Raw genomic sequence first — 15,086 nt, forward strand, 5'->3', positions numbered from 1 at the left:
ATTTGTTTCATTTTTTATTAATTCAACCAGTTGTGCTGAACTGACTAAGGTTTTGAGTGTAACAAGATTTTGTTCGCTATCAACTTGTTGCAACTGCAACCAACACCCTTTCTGATATGAGATATTACTAGGACAAAGTTACTGCACCTTTTTGGCCATGCCTATGTGAAAGACCAGTGGGTTGTACATATTCCGTAATTTTTCACAATATCCAAATTATGTTGCGAAAAAAGCAAATTATTTGCTATTGTAATCGCCACACTATTTCGATGCTCCATTTTATTGAGTCAGATTGAATCCTTTATATGTTCTGTTATGTATGTGGTATGCCCGCGCCCCTACTGTCATGAAAACACTTGTACAAGGTCACAAACCATATTCCTTGTAATTCAAGCTGCAGGATCTCTGATCGGTCTTGGAATAGACTTTCATATGATGTTTGGCATTTTATTTGTTACCTCCAATCGAGACGGCTAATTCACTGGTGAGTGAGTGCATCTGCTGCCCGTGATTTATCCTATTTCATTAGAAACCATTCATTCCGCAGCTGCAGAAATTTTGAGACGAGCATTTGTGACCCATGTTTCCATCACTTCAGAAAGAATATTTCATTGCCAGTATTCCCACTTGGATTCAGAATGCGGATTTCCGGACCGGAGCATGAACTTGCTCACTGAGAGACGGCAACAATTCTAGCCAGCTCCAGAACCCTGACCAGTGGTTTGCTGCTGCACCTTCGCCCTTCGTCCAGCGGCGTGTTTCCCCACCTGCAGCATTTCATTGCATCAGAGAAAGCAATTCTATTGCCACATTCTGTTATTCTTGCTACTGAGTGCTCTACCAGGCACTGAAGCCAATATGTAATCCATATGAATGCCCTACTAGGCAATGGAATTGAAGGAATTTCAATTCTGAAGTCCCACACGGAACTTGGGAATTACACTGTTTCGTCTGGAAGTAATGCATACTGCGTACCTGTCTTTGGCCAGAACATCTGCTCCAGACTCTATCAGCATGCTGGCGACAAGGTGCAGGCCCTCGGCAGCAGCGATGTGAAGTGGCGTTCTCCGATTGTAGTTCGTGCAGTTCGGGTCGACTCCAAGGTTGAGCAGCCTCTTCAGAAGGTCGATCTTGCCGTCCGAGACAACTCTGCACAGGTAACTTCCAGCATCTTCTAGGTTCAGGACTGCACCATGCTTCACGAGGAGTGAGGTGATCCTATCATGACTTGATTTGAGTGCTAGCAGCAACGGTGAATTTCCAAACTTATCTGCAGTTTCAGATACGGCCGTTTATCATAAGAGAAATGGGTAAACGTGTGCCTTTTTATATATATATATATATTTCTGTTGGCGTTGGATATTTTCTTGCATACCTATGCTGTTGACATTTGCTCCTCGTTGAATCAGGAACCTGGCGATGTCTTCATATCCTCTTAATGCGGCGACATGCTGCAAGGTAAACGTAAGGAAAGAGTTTGATAAATATACAGTTTATTTAGAACTACAGTTGTTTCTTCACTTGATTTTAGCACAAAAAAGGTAGTTTATAATTTGTCATTTCATATTTCCAGAAAAGAAAAAATTGCTTCATTTGATTCAGTTAAAATGAATTCCTGTAGACTGCAGTTTGATTAACAATTATATGTGAGAGTTCGCATACTAATGCGGTCCGTCCATCGTAATCGGGTTTACTTGGATCTGCTCCTGCACTGATCAAGCCTTTCAAACGGAACAAGTCTCCATGATAAGCAGCATTGTTCACCCCGAGGACTAGCTCTGCTTCCTGCCTTGCTATCAGATATGTGATATCTGATTCCAATTGCTTCCCCTTCGACCCGGTTTCTTTCCCCTGCAGAAAAAAATATTTTCTGCTAAATGTCGATTCCGAGTGCTCAAATATGTTTCTGTTGCAGATGTACCTTCAGTAGGTTGCTCAAGATCTGACGGCTATCCTTGAAGTAAATTTGCAGGATACTGGTCAGGGACTGCTTGTCGATTCTCAGGAGCCTGCAAAGTTCACAGACCCTAACTGTGTGTGGCTGTGGAACGTTGCAAACTACAGTGACATCGCCGACGATGTCGTAAGGCAGTAGTTCCGAGATGATTTCTTCTGATCCACCTTCTCCAGTGGCCACCTCTTCCTGTGACAGTAACAACCAGAATAGGATGACTGAAGGTTAGTCATGCTCGTACAGTGATACGGCTCAGTTCTGTTTTCTCATAATTCATGTAGTTTGTTCTTTGAAAAAATGCATCATAGAATCATGGTTATGAATTGTTGTTGTCAAGTAATACCAGGCATCCGTGTGCAACAATATAAATTTGGTCCATCACAGTGCCTTGCTCTAAGATCACCTCCCCAGGGAGGAAGAATTCTTCATGCAATTTTACCACCTGAAATAATCAATGGAAGGATTTGAATGCATTATATACTTTTATTAGCTGCACTGGATAATGAGAGAAACATGAATCCATCAAAATCTTACTATCTGGCTCAGGAAGTCCTCTGAGCATCCTTTGAACAGGTGCACTCTTGAAACCATGTCCAGGTACAGTGTCTCGGACATCTGCAAAACAAGACTGAAGCTCATACTTCACTGCACACAAGAAATTCAGCTGAATCTCTTTTCGCCATACTTTCGGTATGACGAAAAGTACAAAACTGGCACCTTCGATCGAACCGCGACTGGGATGTCGGCGACGACTCTGTCCTTGGTGTAGCTGCTCTCGTACTGCAGCAGAAGGTGAGCTTTCACCTGGGACCTGATCTCGGAGCCCAGCTTGTTCCTGTTCATGTACCTGATGAGGTCGGTCATCTTGTCCCGGAACCTCTCGGTCTTTGATCCTTTCACAATAAGAGCAGTCATGTTGCCGATCAGGTACGCGCCGAGGAGGATGCTGAACGAGATGTACACCGCGGTGAACACCATCTCCCTTGTGTTCACGGCATGGATATCACCATAACCTGCATGTTGAATTTTTCATCACTCTTTCTTAGCATGTCAGATCATCAATAAGTGCAAGTTTGTCTGCCCGTACGTACGGGCATGGTGAAGAACGTTAGCATACCGACTGTCGCCATGGTGACAATGGCGAGGTACAGCGAGGTGACGTAGCGAGTGAGCAAGTCGATCTCCCTGAAGTTGATGTACCTGGTGTCCCCCAGGGCGAGGCTCCCGATCCAGGTACCCCCCTCGCGCGCCGGCGGCAGCGTGGTGGCGAGGTAGTAGAAGACGCACGCGGCGGTGTGCGTGCAGTAGAGCTCGACGGTGATGAGCTTCACGATCCTCGTGAAGAGGTAGCTGATGCGGATGTCCTTCTCCATCGTCTTGAAGAAGGCCATGATCTTCCGGGCCCTGTACAGCCGGAGCCACACCAGGTACCTCACCATTTCTGTTCTTCCTGTGGCCTGAGAAAAGGTTCAAGCCGTGTTATGAACATTTCTCTCTGATGCAAAAATGGTTGATACAGTTGCAAGATTTGGATGTCACCTTGTAGATGTAATCCCAAGGGAAGCAGCCGAGGATATCGAGGGCCAAGCTTCCTTTGATATAACTGCAAGAACACCAGAAATTCAGAGACATTGTTAGACAGACTTGTTTGATTTCAGAAAAGAATGGTGTTCAGGTCAGAGCAATGAGCCAGCCTCACCGCAGCGCGATCTTCGGCTTGTCGTAGACCATCCTGTAGGTGTGGGCGTCCCTGTAGGCGAGGAAGAACTGGACGGCGACGTCGGCGAGGAAGACGAGCTGCACGCACTCGAGGTCCAGCAGGTGTTCCGGGAGGCCGCGGAAGAAGCCGAACTCGAAGGGGGTGAAGAAGGTGGAGTAGATGGACCACAGGAACATCGCGTTCGCCCAGATCCTGTACCACCTGCAGGAGGCAGATCGAGCAAGAACATTTTGCATCATCGCATGATATCTGAGTGTGATATGCAATGATATGCAGCTCTCCCGCGTGTTCCCGGTAAATCCTGTCTCAATCAGGACGACCATCTCATTTCATGCAGACCGTCTATAATTGGCTACTCAGTATCACTCTCAATCTCTCATGAATGGCACACGTGCAAAGACTTGCTTTTGCATGAATTGGCAGCTTCATTTTTCTTGCTAGTATTTACAGTCAGTTTGGGAGTCTAGCATGAACTGCACTGCACTGATGAGATGACTTCCTTACCTGCCATTAGGGTGTATGACAAAGCTTCCATAGCAATTCCCTGGAAGTCTCAGGGCACTGCTGCTGTGCCAGCTGCTGCTCCTCGACTTGAGCTCCCTTGCAAACAGGGAGAGCCTACTTCCCACGGAGCCATGCAAGGTGTCATCTATCTCATTCAGCTCATACTCTGCAGCAACCTCTCTGCCCATTGCCTCTCTCTCTCTCTCTCTCTCTCTCTCTCTCTCTCTCTCTCTCTCTCTCTCTCTCTGTGTGTGTGTGTGTGTGTGTGTGTGCACTGCCATGCAAGTTCAGGATGCTACATGCACAATGCATATATATAAATGGGCATGTGGACGTGGCCCTGCCACTCTTGGTTGCATAAGGAACAATTGGCAGTTGGGCGCTGCACAGACGGCACTAGCCACTAGCATTTGACAGAAGGTTTGTTGGGGGCTCAACTGGGGATGGCCGGATGGGTGAGTTCAGTTCTAGTTGCAACACATGTTGTCACTCGTCAGTCGTCACCTCATCTCATCTCCTCGCCCTTTCGAAGGCTTAAAAACTTGCTGTGCATGGCATGGTGCACCACTGTGCGCAAAGAAATCCTGCACCACATATGGCACTCCTTTTCTGCTCACCGGAGCGGACCAGCAGCTGCCTTTTTTCCCTCCCTCCATGCAGTTTTAGCTTGTTTGTTTCGCGGCTGGATGACATGGATGATGATCATTTTAAAACTGAAGGAATTTTGACCCTGGGCGTCAAGCTGTAAGGCCCTTTTTGCTGAATGCCGTATATCGCATCACTGATTGCAAGTTGCAGTGCAGAAAGCATCAAGTTTGCCTGTGCAATGTATGCATCGCGTGTAGGTAGCTATCTGCCTGCCCATAGCTGACGGTTTTTGTTACTGCAACATTGCAGTTGTCTTCTCAAACTTTACGCATCATGCAGTCTGCTCACCTTTAGCTGCAATGCAAGGACTAGTCACATGAACTGGTCCAAGAACCAGCAGGGATCAACCGGATTTTGGTACTTCGTTTTGCAGCCAATGGCGTGCATCAAGAATCTTGTCCGTTTGGATTTGGATCCCTTGATGGTAACTGCACGAATGTTTCCCCGGAGACTTTGAGTACTGCTTGACCAAAACCAAAGACGCTAACGAGCCAAGCTTCTTAGTTTCAGGCCCCGTTTGGAACGCATGGAAATTTACTTGTTCTCGCAGGAACTGATTAATTCATGCGCTCGAAACAAGCCATAGTCCACATGAAACTTTTGATTGAGGTATTGCCAAATTTCCATGACCAAAATTTGGCGCTGACCAAACTAATAATGTGCAATTTGCGCACATAAGATTAAACCTGAACCGTAAGCTCGGCTAGATATTGGAACTGAGCCAAAATCATCTGTGGGCTGTGGCGAGCCAAACACTGGCAAAATCCCAACCAGATTTTGAGAACAGATTCAGCATCTTGGCAGTTGCCGGTAAAAAGTGGTCAAAACTGCATCAAAGGGCAGGTCTATCATTGTCAGGGTATCCCCTAGTGCGTATCCTGCGTGTCGTGTTCAGAGTTCAGAGTACTCGGTGGTGGTGCCGAGTTCTCTAGCCACAGAAGATCAGGGAGGAGGTCTGAGATAAATATTTGTCCGTAGGATAGGTGATCTGCGGCGGTGGTTAGGAAAGAGATTTGACTATAAATAAAAAGATTTAAAATATTGAATAAGATTTAGATTAATTCTTTTTTTATTTAATTATAAGGATATACTGGGGCATATATAAAGAAGGGAAATTACAACCTTAGTTCAATTTTAACTCCTAATTTATCTCTAAACAGTCCTAATTTAATTTGACTCCTAATTTATCTCTAAACAAATCAATTTGAATCGTAATATACCAATAGATATACTAACTAATCTATCATAACCTCCCTGATCTTGTTGTTGTTCCCGTACATGAACAGTAAATCATGAATAGAACTCACCCCACATTTTAAGCATCTCATCCTCAAGCTGCAGGGTGCCGATTATGGTTTTAGCTCTGGATTCTACACATTGACGAACGGTTATAGCATTGGCATCACGTTACGTGAGAGCATCAAGTTGTCTAGAGTGTCTTGCACGTGTTGTTGTTTGCGGTCATCCATCTATCTGTTATGGCAAATTGTTGTAGCGGCGAGATCGACTAGGGCACACTCACGCCAAGGACGACCTTAGCGACGTCTCTCATAGGGCTAGTGACGACAAAACCAATGGCGGCATAATTAAAATGAGAGCGCAACCGAAGCCGAGGGTCAGGATCAGCTGTCTCTAATACCTGATTTTATAATCCTATGATCATTAGGGGTATAAACATCCATCAGGAGGATAGTCGGACGACGTTAGCTCATAGAAGAGGGATTAGATTATATATTAAAGAGACTTATAACACCAGAAAGACTTATATTAATTATTCTTTTATTTGATTACAAGGATGTGACAACCGCCCCTTTATATAGAGAGGGGAAGTTGCAATCCCTAATTCAATTTTAACTCCTAACTTATCTTCTGTCAAACTAATCTCTAAACAATCTTAATTCAATCCGACTACTAATTTATTTCCTACTAAACTTATATCTAAATAAATCAATTTGAATCATAACCTATCGATAAGTATAGTAACTAATGTATCCTAACCTCGTGATCTCGTGCTACCGCACCACAGCTACTGTTTGAATGCGTGAACAGTAATGCCTGCGCATGATAAATGACCCTTATGGCCGGACATGACAAGGTCAAAGGTGGTAGTGAGTTGTGACATTAGGTTGAGACGATTAGCGTAATCCTTTCACTACGCTTAGCTTTTACGTTGACATGAGTATCAAATTACAAGATGACCAGAGCTTTCCCTTTCAAGGGTTTATCCAGATTAAATAAACTTTGGCTAGCTTATATGTAAAACAGCATTTGGTTTTTCCACTGTTATTTGTTTCTACTCCGGACAAACAGTGGATAGTTCGACGTTTATAGTTTCAGTAGATTAATTGTATTTCGTAATTACTCAAAGGTAAACTGGATTGCACATAAAAATACTTCAATACTTGGCTCAAGTTGCATCTGCACTATGCCGGTTTTGTTCACTTGCAAAAAAAAAAATGATATATAAAACTAAAAAGGCCAGAACACCTTTCGTCAAAACCATGTGCCGCATTACATGGCCTTTCATGCATAGTTAAAAGTTAAAACATCACTTGAGTAGTCATAAACATGATAACAATGTTAAATCCAGCGGGTCAACATTTCCTTCTAAGGTAAAACAGTTTCAGTAAAGACACAAACGACACTTTTTTTTTTTTTTTGGCTGCACAATGAAGGATCCACCAAAACTTCTGGTCATCAAAGGTACATGCACTCTCTTACAAATGCAAACAAATTAGTGCAATTTGGAGTCCTTTTGGATGCACCACCGTCTTAAACTAGCTGCATTATGCTGGATAGCCAGACAATTAAAGCAATAAACACTTGGAAAAGTAGTGGAGGGAGATGGATGGCCATGGGCGATTGTTCCACTAATCAGTGCCAATGGGATTAGATTAACACATGGATGGAGATCGAGTAGCGAAATTAGTGAGATGTTTGATGGTATTTTAGCTTTATAAGTTGTGGTTTGCAGGTAAAGTTTGGATTAGGACGACGGTGTAGTGCATCCGACACTCACTCGAGCTCCTTTGTTCCTTTCTTTTTATAAGAGATGCACAGGACAGAGTTTAGCCTGAAATGCCGTCGTCCTTGCAAAACTTTCTAAATTCTTTCCATATTTTTTTGGCTTGATATGTTAATGTTTTACTTGCAATAGCCAGGGGAACACCTCCCGAGCCCGAATAGAACCTCGCTGGTGGCATCAACCGTACAAGTATCACTTACATTTGTTGCTTCTTATTAATATATTTATATATATATATCTACCACAATAGAGGGTTCTCTTACTGTTCCCAAAAAAAATATCCCTTACATTCTATGTAGGACTAGGAATAAGAGTTTTTAGACGACGGTGGTATAGGAAATTGAAAAAAGTAATGCATGATGAGTTGATTCTAAAGCTAAATATAGGAGGATTTTGATTTTTTGTTGAAAATATTGTGCATTCCATTGTACATGTTGTGCAGCATAAACAACATTATGTTTTCTAATTTTCATGAACTTCAGATATACACGAGCTAGAAGAACATTAGCAATACATTTCATGTTGTTCTACTAAAAGTATACTGCATGTACTTAGTACTCTGATATTTTTTTTAATAATAGAATGTACTCTGATATACGTGTGAAGGGGCAATTTTAATACATAAATTCGCCAAATAATTGAGGCGAGCTGCAAACGTTCGATGCCATCGTAAAGAAGGAGCAATTTTCTTAACAACAGTTCCTGATTCAGCACAGACAAGAGCATGGGCACACAGGAAATAAAGTAAATTCAGTGAAATCAAAAGGGCAAATTAAACACTAAATAGAATCCATAAAATTCCTCCACCTTTTTTTTTCCAAAAGGAGAGGGAGACCGCTCTCGTCCACAACTTCCCATGTCTTCGTGTACGTATTTCCATTTTGCGGTGACCCGGAATTTAATTATCCTCACAAAGAAAAAGAGAATGCGAAAATTAGATGCATGTTCTAGACACGTCACGCACACAATCAAGAAGCAACACTAATTATTTTGAGAAACCAAGTTGAAAGTTGTATTGATTTATTTGTGATAAATGATTAATATTGATATTTATTTAGTTTGATGACCTTCGATTTTACATAAGTTTTGATGTAATTTGAATTGGTTTGGGATTTCATTTGAGCATATTGATTATAGACTAATTGGAATTGGAGTTGGAGATATATATTTGTTTATCTTATAGTGTGTATGTGATGGATGCAACTTAGCGATCAAAAACGAGAAGATTGAGGTCAAGCGAAGTGCTTGGTGCTGGACGATCAAGAAGGCCGAACAAAATCAAAGATGATCCTAACTTAACACGTGGAGATCAAGTAAAGTATGGAATATGATGAAGACGGCGTGTTAACAAAGTCAAACAAAAGGGATGATGGTGCAAATGACAAGAAAGCTCGAGGGAGCGGGAGAGATTTGTCGATGTTCAGGATCGTAAGACGGAGTACACGCGTCAACATCGGAACGTTTACTTAAGGTGTAAGAAAGTAGGAAGTCATGCTTTGAGAAGCGTGCTAGCGTTTCACGATTTTACCGCAAAACTGTAGGAGCACTGGAGGAGTACGTGGCTCCATCACGAAGCTTGCGTCGAGACAAAGCTAAGTCGTGAAGACATCGCGGCTGTCTGATGAATTAAGAAGAAAATGAACCAAAATACCCTCGGTGGTAGGTATAAGTGTACTATAAGAGATGAGTATTTTGAAAAAAAACTAAAAAACTTAAGAGACAAGTTTTCTAAGCTTATAAATAGAGAGGTAAAACTATGGAAGGAGATAAACTAGCCACTTGAAACCCTTATGCCACCCATTTAAGAGTATAGTGCTAGTATTTTAGATGAGAGAAAAATAAGTGCTTAGTCTATATAATATGTAAGAGATTTATAAGAAAAAATATTTGTAATTTGCTGCAATAAAATTTATTTTTCTTCATATTATTGTGTTCACCTCCTTCTAGTTTACCTCTATTGTTTCTCTTGTAAGTTTGCAAGTTTTTTGGTTTTCGGATTTGATTTTGATTTTAATTTTTGGGCTGAAATTTTAGCACTCTGTGAGGTCATTCTTCTTGTTGCTAAAGATATAAAATTCATATACACACGCTTATGTGATGAGGTCTTGAATTTTCTTGTGTCTAGATAATTTGAAGAGTTTTATTGCTTGATGTTTATTTTTTCTTGTTTCTTTGTAAGATGTGATATTTCAAGTGCTAAGACATATAGATTAATCTTAAATATAATATATGGTTCATATACTATTTGTGAAGTCATGTTAACTCGATTTTCTCTTGTTAAAATTTCTCTCTATTTTTACTTTCACTTAAATTTTAAGGTGTATTAAGTAATCCAAATTAAAAAAGACTATCAATTTTATAAAAAATTTGTTAAAACGTCAATTCACTCTTATCTGATCTTCACTCTAGTTCCTATACATCTAATTTAATTATGGCCGGTCCTTTGTTCTTCCGGTTTCTTAATCGAGGATATGGCCGCTATGCTTTTTCCTGGTCCTTTTCGTTTGTTGGTTATATGCAGAGCGCACTTGAGATTTGGGTTGGGGTAACATAAAATTTCTTCCCACATTGGTCAGGTTTATTCTTGCGATTCGAATTTATCCAGTAACATGAAATAGCTAATCGGGTAAACCTCAGGGATGTTTACCTAAATACCCGTGTTCAATTTTTTTTCCAAATCGGACATCTCAAATCCGAGTCAAATTCTGACACTCGTATCAAATTTAGAGTTATATTTCGTATGTCTAAATTAATTTTTTCTTCACCAAATTAAACACCTAAATTCGAGTCAGATTTCGACACCCGTATCTGTATCCCTATAACACTAATTGAGACTGTTTGGTGTGTTTGATTCTTAAGTAGTATAATTAACTATATGTATGAGTTGCTTAAACATTTCGTGGAGGACTACGCTGATGTATATTAGCTCGGGGAGAGAGGTTCTCTTCTACCTACCCAATCCGAGTCCTTACTCCAACTCAATGAAAGCCAGGATATCTTCGCCTTCTCGGTCTTATTTTTTAAACATGTTGTGAACGCATGAATGTCAGCAAAACTCTGAATGAGCTAACACAAATTCATTAGAATCCCTTGACCAATCCAACCCAAATGGCTACCAATCACTTATTGGAAAATCAGTTTTTTTAGAGGAAGGCATTACAAAACCAATTGACGCTCAAGAAAAGGTGCTTTTTGCCAACTGTTGCACAATGGAAGCGGTGCAGCAACTTATGACACTGTTTACAACAGCTTCTGCTTGTGCAGAATCTAGCTTCTTAGGATCTATTTGTTTCAATTGAAGATTCTGAAAAACAGTTTATAAAAGCTAAATTATGAAAAGTTGGATTGTAAAAAATTGGATCGTGAAAAACTTTTAAATTGTAGATTTTAAAAACTTTGATAAATAGTTTAGTAAAATGGACTTTCGTACTCTATCAAAAGCTGAGAAAAACCAGCTTCTCATATTCTCACAATCTAACCAACAGATTTAAAAAGCTATAACCAAAAGCTATATGTTTGTTTCAGCTTTAGATTGTAAAATCTGAAAGCCACAATCCGAAGCTAAAATAAACGTGCTCTTAAAGGAGCCGATGGAAAGCAGCTTCTGATTTTTAGTTCATTCATTCACAGCTTCTGCTTTCAACAAATTCTGAAAAAGGAATGATTTTGCGACAGCTGAACAATGATCACCTTATCTCTTTTTCCCCAGTTGGTGGGAGTAATTGGACAGTAGAGTCATATTGGGCAAGATTCTCCTGCAGGCCAACTACTCTAACAATCTCTCTGTTTCAGACCTATTTTTCTTCTGGCCCACTCACTCCGGCTAGTCACCTACCAAGGAACCAAGATGAGAGTTTTTTTATATTTTCTAATATACATAATTAAATAAATATATTTAAATAAAAAATTTACAGAATTAGACGTCCACCACCCTCAGAAAATGGTAAGGTGCCTACCGTCCTCTGTCATCACAACAGATACATCCCTTACCGCCCTTTAATAAGTTGGTTATACTCGGATGAACAATACCCATCATTTTTCTATTTTTTTTCTCATTTTCTCTTTCTCTAGTTAGGCAGTGGGGTTGTCATACTTCAAAATTCACAATTTTTTTATGTATTGTCTATAATTTATGATGAATATATTTTAAGAGGATTCACCTCAATACATCGTGTAGGTTTCAAAATAAAAAAAATCTCCAAAAAAGACTACTTTTAGAACCTCTAGCAATTTTTAAAGCCTCAAAAAAATTCCTAAAAATCTGAAAAAAATCACTAATATTCCTCTCACGTGTCTTAATAATATCTAGAGTTATTTCCAACCCTAGGTTACTTAGTGAAAAGGTGAGTTCCTTTGTAATGCTCTATTTATATACATTTTTATCATTTCATATGATATTCTCTTTTTAATTTAATTTGAATTCAAACAAATTCAAACATGCACAAATTCATTCAAACTCTTATGGAATACATATAAATATGAATGTGCACAATTTGGGGTGTGACATTAAATAAAAAAAAAGAAATGTTGATAATCGTACAAGTACGTGCACAAAATCATCCAAACTCTTATGTAATTTTATGCAAATTCATCAGACTGTGAGGTGGTTAGACACCAAATATCCTTCAGCCAAGAAGATTGCGCTAATAACTTTATATGATCAGACCACTTCCCTATAGTGGTCGAGCCTATAATAAATAATTGTAGAGTTACTCAAGTGGACTCATGTACTTTGTATATGTATTTTATAAGAGTTTGAATAAATTTGTGCATGTTTGAATTCAAATTGAATTAAAAAGGAATATCACATGAAATGATAAAAAAAAATATAAATAGAGCACTGCAAAAGAACTTATTTTTCACCAAGTAATATAGGGTTAAAATAATTTTAGATATTATTAATACACATGAGATTTATATTAGTGAATTTTTTTAGATTTTTAGAAAAAAATTTAAGAACTTAAAAATTGCTAGAAGTTCTAAAAACATCTCTCTTTGAAGTTTTTTTTTAATTTCGAAACCTATACAAGGTATTGAGACGATTTTTTTTAAAATCGATTCGTCATGAATTATAGAAAAAAAGTTTTATAAATTTTAGAGTGTGACAAATTCACTGCTCAATAAGGAAAGAGAAAAAATTGAAAAAAAAAGGCAGTAAGATCCTCTATGAGAGTGTGGTGGTAGTCTAATTCTGTAGCTTTTTTATACAGGATATATTTATTTAATTATTTATGTTAAAAAATATAAAAAAATCCCGAGATGAAGCATCAGGAAGCAAAGCAAAGCGGCGGCGATGGCGTCGGGACTTCGGGAGGGAAGGTACTGAACGCGACGGAGTTCTTTCGGCTGCGGGACGAGTGGAGGAGGCACCCCATGGTGGGCAACCAGCTGCGCCACGCCACCCCTGGGCTCGCCATCGCCATCGCCATCGCCGCCTTCGGAGTCTACCTCGTCGGCGATGCCGCGTACAACAGGCTCAACCGCCCACTCAGCCTTCTGCGGTCAGTCGGTCGGTGATTCCTCTCCCCGGGGCATCATATCGGCTGAGCCCTTCTTGTTTTGCGTAAGAGGCCAGTAGGAGCAGGGCATGGTGAGGTCAGTTGGGCCACACAGCCCGGCCCACGAGGGAAAGATAGCGAGATGCTTCGCGAAATCTCTCCCGCCATCACCAATCCGTTTGCCGTGCAGCGACCTCTGAAACACGCTCGAAACCTCTCGAGCTCGTCGAACCTTCTCGCTCGCCACCTTTCTCCAGTTCTATCACCACCTATAAATAAATCAACCTCCTCGCCATCCCGTCACAATCGCGTCACACCCAGCAAAGAAAGGCAACCGAGAAGAACGAACACACGCGAGCAGCAGCATCGCGACTTCGATCACGTGAAGTGCGCAGGTGCGTCATTTGTCGGTGATGATGCTGAGGAGAGCTGCCTTGGCACTTGCGTGCGTCGCCGTGATGGCGGCGCTGGCGGACGGCGCGCTGCTCCCGTGGCTCGGCAACGGCAGGCGCGGGCGCGACGAGGCTGCGGCGGCCGTGGCGCCGCTGTCCGACGTGGGCCTCATGGCCGACCCGTTCCGGATCCTGGAGCACATCCCCTTCGGCTTCGACCGCGACAACGTGGCCATGGTCTCCATGGCCCGCGTCGACTGGCGCGAGACCCCCGACTCCCACGAGATTGCCGTCGACGTGCCAGGTACGCAACGCGCCGGCTGAACACTTCACATGCCCCTGGATCGTCATGCGTATGATCTTGACGTGCGTGCTCGTGTGATTGTTGCCAGGGATGAGGAAGGAGGATCTGAAGATCGAGATCGAGGACAACCGGATGCTGCGGATCAGCGGCGAGCGGCGGCGGGAGGAGGAGCAGAAGGGCGACCACTGGCACCGGGAGGAACGCTCCTACGGCAGGTTCTGGCGCCAGTTCCGCCTCCCGGACAACGCCGACCTCGACACCGTAGCCGCCAGCCTCGACAATGGCGTCCTCGCCGTGCGCTTCAGGAAGCTGGCGCCCGATCAGATCAAGGGCCCGCGCGTGGTCGGCATCTCCGGGGTCGACAGCGATGGTGCCGCGAAGAAGAGCATTGGCGCTGGCGCCGGCGCCGGGGAGGAGCATCAGACCAAGAAGGTCGAGCTCTGAACTGTGAAACGAGGAAGCGGAGACTCGCTCTTATGCTTCTTGTAGTATATGTTTTGGTACTCCACTTGCATCCTGTGAAGAGGAAGTATGATGGGCCAAGTAAGTGTGCGATGTTAACCGAGGAATAAAAAGTTACTGATCTTCCTTAGTCCTTACGTTCAGAAAATGTTAATGATCTTCCTAAAGTGATTCAGATTCATCGCCGCACATAATATGGTGCCTGAGAGAAGTCAAGTAATTGCAGCACTACAATTTCAAAAGCTTAAAGCAGGGCGATGCTGATGCTAAAATACAGATGCTATCCAATGGCTCATGTCTGTCTTCAACCGCCCTTCTTCAGTCCTGGCCTCTGTCTTCAACCCCTCGTCGGGTCAGACATGCTCGCGCTCTCCATTGGATCCGCTACCACCGCGTTAGTCCGGTTATGTCGGGCCATTGGATCCGCTACCACCACGCTAACTCAGCTTTGTCAGACCATCTTCGATCGTCCCCGTCCACAGTCGACAGCGTCCCGTCTTATACCCACAAAGGATCTCTTCTAAATCCGGCAATGGAAGAGCCCCATCCAAAAAAGCAACCCTCTATCTAAACCCCACC

At 42.2% G+C, this 15,086-nt stretch overlaps 2 protein-coding genes across 3 annotated transcripts; one reads left to right on the plus strand and one right to left on the minus strand.

Annotated features, from left to right (window-relative positions):
- Positions 1-282: 282 nt before the first annotated feature.
- LOC133924293 (potassium channel KOR2) lies at positions 283-4,440 on the minus strand. 2 transcript variants are annotated; one of them, XM_062369764.1, is made up of 12 exons: positions 4,179-4,440; positions 3,654-3,875; positions 3,494-3,557; positions 3,072-3,411; positions 2,672-2,967; positions 2,489-2,569; positions 2,298-2,396; positions 1,922-2,143; positions 1,663-1,851; positions 1,376-1,451; positions 976-1,270; positions 283-767 (listed from the first exon to the last, which is right to left on the minus strand). In XM_062369764.1, the coding sequence occupies exons 1-12, from the start codon at positions 4,364-4,366 to the stop codon at positions 671-673; spliced, it is 2,169 nt and encodes a 722-aa protein (XP_062225748.1). In that variant the 5' UTR covers positions 4,367-4,440; the 3' UTR covers positions 283-670. The 2 variants fall into 2 exon arrangements, 1 of the variants encoding a protein (XP_062225748.1); XR_009910794.1 differs by lacking the exon at positions 283-767 and having other exon boundaries at positions 1,131-1,270; positions 1,695-1,851.
- Positions 4,441-13,605: 9,165 nt separating this feature from the next.
- LOC133924294 (23.2 kDa heat shock protein-like) lies at positions 13,606-14,637 on the plus strand. Its single transcript, XM_062369766.1, has 2 exons — positions 13,606-14,045; positions 14,134-14,637. The coding sequence occupies exons 1-2, from the start codon at positions 13,763-13,765 to the stop codon at positions 14,487-14,489; spliced, it is 639 nt and encodes a 212-aa protein (XP_062225750.1). The 5' UTR covers positions 13,606-13,762; the 3' UTR covers positions 14,490-14,637.
- The last annotated feature ends 449 nt before the right edge of the window (positions 14,638-15,086 follow it).

Source organism: Phragmites australis, chromosome 7 (genome assembly GCF_958298935.1).
Source record: "Phragmites australis chromosome 7, lpPhrAust1.1, whole genome shotgun sequence".
In the NCBI taxonomy this organism is placed as follows: domain Eukaryota; kingdom Viridiplantae; phylum Streptophyta; class Magnoliopsida; order Poales; family Poaceae; genus Phragmites; species Phragmites australis.